The sequence below is a fragment of the Bipolaris zeicola genome, assembly GCF_000523435.1.
Source record: "Bipolaris zeicola 26-R-13 unplaced genomic scaffold scaffold_600, whole genome shotgun sequence".
NCBI classification, from domain to species: Eukaryota; Fungi; Ascomycota; class Dothideomycetes; order Pleosporales; family Pleosporaceae; genus Bipolaris; species Bipolaris zeicola.
The window spans coordinates 612-3,697 of record NW_006912649.1 but is presented as its reverse complement, the minus strand read 5'-3'; the positions used below and the strand labels follow the sequence as shown (position 1 = coordinate 3,697).

The following is a 3,086-nucleotide window of genomic DNA, read 5'->3' as shown; positions in this document are numbered from 1 at the left end:
CTGTTTTAGAAGCTTCTAGCAGCACCGCGCGTGGGTTGCACGTTTTGAAAGTAGTTGCAATCGATTTCTCGTGGTTTGTTTGTATATATAGAGCTCCGCTCACTATTTACTTAGTCTGTCGATTTTCGTCTCTTGGTCGGAAATACATTACTCAGTAACCTGCAGTCGATAAGTCAGCTGTACGATAAGTCTAATCGGGAGAATAAGGATTACCACAGGGGAACAGTCGGCATCCGAGCCCTCCCGGCAAGGGTAGCAGCATCGGTCAATGCTGCAACAAGGAGTCTCGCCACATCCGTTGGGGCACTCATCACGAGTAGCGAGGTTGAGGAAAGTGGGGCCGGCAGCTCCAAGGGCAGCGAAGATGGCAAGAAGAGCGATGGAGAACTTCATTTTGAAATGGAGGTTGATTGACCCGTTAGGTAGTGTAAGAAGAGTAGGACTGTTGTTGTGGATGTGGTTGTGACTGGTTGATCAACAATCTGGAGACTCTTCAAGTCATACTTATACGACCTAGGAGGATTAATTGTTTATTCGAGTGCATGGGTTTTGTTGGTGAAATTCTCTCAGAGGGCAACTTCTACCTCAAAGACCCTACAATACAAGCGGAGTCTCTTTAGTAGTACGTAATGCTGTCTTTTGCCTAGCTGTGTGTACTGTTATTTCGAAAGAAGATTAAGGGCGCGTTGATCACCGCCTCTGTTTCCTAGCTGCTAAACGTAAGCGGGTAATTACTTGAACTCCGTCTGAGAAACGAAAGCGGAAACGGCGTCATGGTCGAACAATAAAGGTTTCCAGTGCCAAACGGCAGTATTTTTGGTTAGCTCTGTTATACTAACATAGGACTTGTATAGTACTGATACTATATTTTCTCCATGTTGCTGCTAGTTCTGGAGACGAAGCTTGCTACTTCTTCCTATGTGACCACAAAACGGGGCTCCAACTGATTACCCCCTCTGTTTCGGATCTTAATCTAGATAGGCCCAGCTGCAACGCTAGCCTGTCCTTCCTTACCAACGCTCCAAACCTAAAACAAGAAACAATACGGAAACGGAGAACGGAGAAGTGAACAGGCCCAAAATTCCCGGGTAAACCTGTGAAGTTTCAATCTTCCAACTAGATAAAACTCTAAATCTGAAGATACAAGTGTATATGCTTTTCCCAGTAGTGAGGAATCGTTTCTTTACGAATCCTTGAAAATAAACCAAATACTATGTAATTCATAGAACTGTAGCTTACTTACGTCCTAGCTATCGTCATGGCTGTGTATTTTATTCAATAGGATATAAATGCTCACATAGATTTCTCGTATCGGGATCTTACAAATCTATCGCAATTGATGAAGATTTTGATCTATGTTGTGACCAGTTGACCCTGATACCATTTTCGGGGTGATGATTTGCTCGCTTTAACAGTTTAATATGCCTACAGCGCGATAATTATTCGAGAAGACAACTCTAGTACAGGACCCGGCTGGAAGGAGATGAATGTTTCCTCATTGCAAATCCTAGTCGGGTACATCCAGAACATAGTCTGCTTGGCATAAAGGAACCTACACGCTTCTCCCTGCGTGGGCTGGCTATTCTCGGCTATTCTTCATATGACACCCATTGCATATCTCTTTGGAATTCCCAATCCCAGTTACGTCCACAAAAAAACCATAATCGTAAGCACTCTTTTACTCGTCTGTTCTCGTTGATTGTATGGCCCCTCCTTTCTTCTCATTGATACCAACACACTGCACCAGATGGACCAAACTGCCTCGCTCCTGAGAGACGATGACCTTGCCCATGCCTCTCCTTCTCATTCTCTGGACCTCAGCGACAATGACGACAACGACCCTTACCCACGTGCCTACGACCAAGAAAAGCCCAACTCCACAGCCGCACACCGCATTATACAACAACGACAATACCGCGCCATAGCCATTAGCCTTCTCATATTACTTACCTGCTTCACAATTGGCAGTATTATCAGCACGCTGTCCATGAATGTGTCCGGCCCCGCAGAGTCACCGACATCAACCAGCATGGGTGAATGCGGGCGCACACCGGAGCAATGCGCAAAAAACGGATGCATCTTTGACCTCATGATGTCCGGCTGGGTGCACCCACCATGCTATGATGAAGAGCTGTCCAATCAATTCCTGCGCGAAAACAACTTTGCATTCTTCCACGACGGTGCTGGGACGCAGCCACTTAGTGAGGCTGAGGCAAGGTTAGGATTGTATCGCACGATATACACAAATGGTACATTTCATTACCAGCACTGCACGTATCTGTGGGCAAAGCAACTGCGCGCACGGCTGAAGAAGCCGTGTGTTTTGGACTCGGATTCTCGTTCGGTGGAGCATGTTCAGCACTGTTTGCATCGTGCGGGCGCGCCAAATGCTACGCAAGTTGTGTTGCAGACAGGGACAACTTTGCATGCTGGAAGCTGGCAACTAGATTGTATAATTGGTGAGAGAGAGGTGCATACTGGGCATTAGTTGGTATGTTTGTTTTGGCTCGCTCTCATGCGTGCTTCGGCTGCATGTTTTCGTTGTTATTGTTGTCGGGCTCAGCGGGTGCAGCACCGTAGACTCCAGACTGTTGACCCAGTATGTGTATCATTGAAACATTCTGTACTATTGTTGTAGCCCACTTGCACTATGTATCAGATGTTCGCCTCGATGTTTCCTAACGTGTATCTACCTAATTGAACAATCTTAAGCGATATTCTTGGACGCACTTAGTCAACGCGATGGTTGTTATAAGTGAATTGTCAAACTTTAAGCTGCCTAAGCCTACAGAAAGATACGGCAGCGGTTGAATAGAAGGATCAGCTATTATGGTTAAGTCTCCACTCATAGTCTAATTGTGTATTAAAAGCTCCTTCCCGTATCATACGACGAAGTTCACTGCAGAACTGAAAGGCTAAACCTGGACCATCCAGTTAATTTCAATACTCCTAACAACGGTAATAACCAATCCCTCTTACACTGAAGAAGTGGCAAGGATATAGGAGACTCATCCAAATTCATGAGTGAATGCGGCTTCACCTCGGCGTGCGGCATTTTACAAAATCTGCCATTACTGGCATGTTCT

The 3,086-nt window shown here is 45.8% G+C and overlaps 2 protein-coding genes across 2 annotated transcripts; one reads left to right on the top strand and one right to left on the bottom strand.

The window, feature by feature from the left end:
- Positions 1-147: 147 nt before the first annotated feature.
- Positions 148-393, bottom strand: COCCADRAFT_10435 (uncharacterized protein; the record flags this gene model as incomplete). Its single annotated transcript, XM_007720724.1, has 2 exons — positions 148-159; positions 214-393. The coding sequence occupies 2 exons, from the start codon at positions 391-393 to the stop codon at positions 148-150; spliced, it is 192 nt and encodes a 63-aa protein (XP_007718914.1).
- Positions 394-2,029: 1,636 nt separating this feature from the next.
- COCCADRAFT_113394 (uncharacterized protein) lies at positions 2,030-2,488 on the top strand (the record flags this gene model as incomplete). Its single annotated transcript, XM_007720723.1, has 1 exon — positions 2,030-2,488. One exon carries the CDS (start codon positions 2,030-2,032, stop codon positions 2,486-2,488), a length of 459 nt encoding a protein of 152 aa, XP_007718913.1.
- Positions 2,489-3,086: the final 598 nt, after the last annotated feature.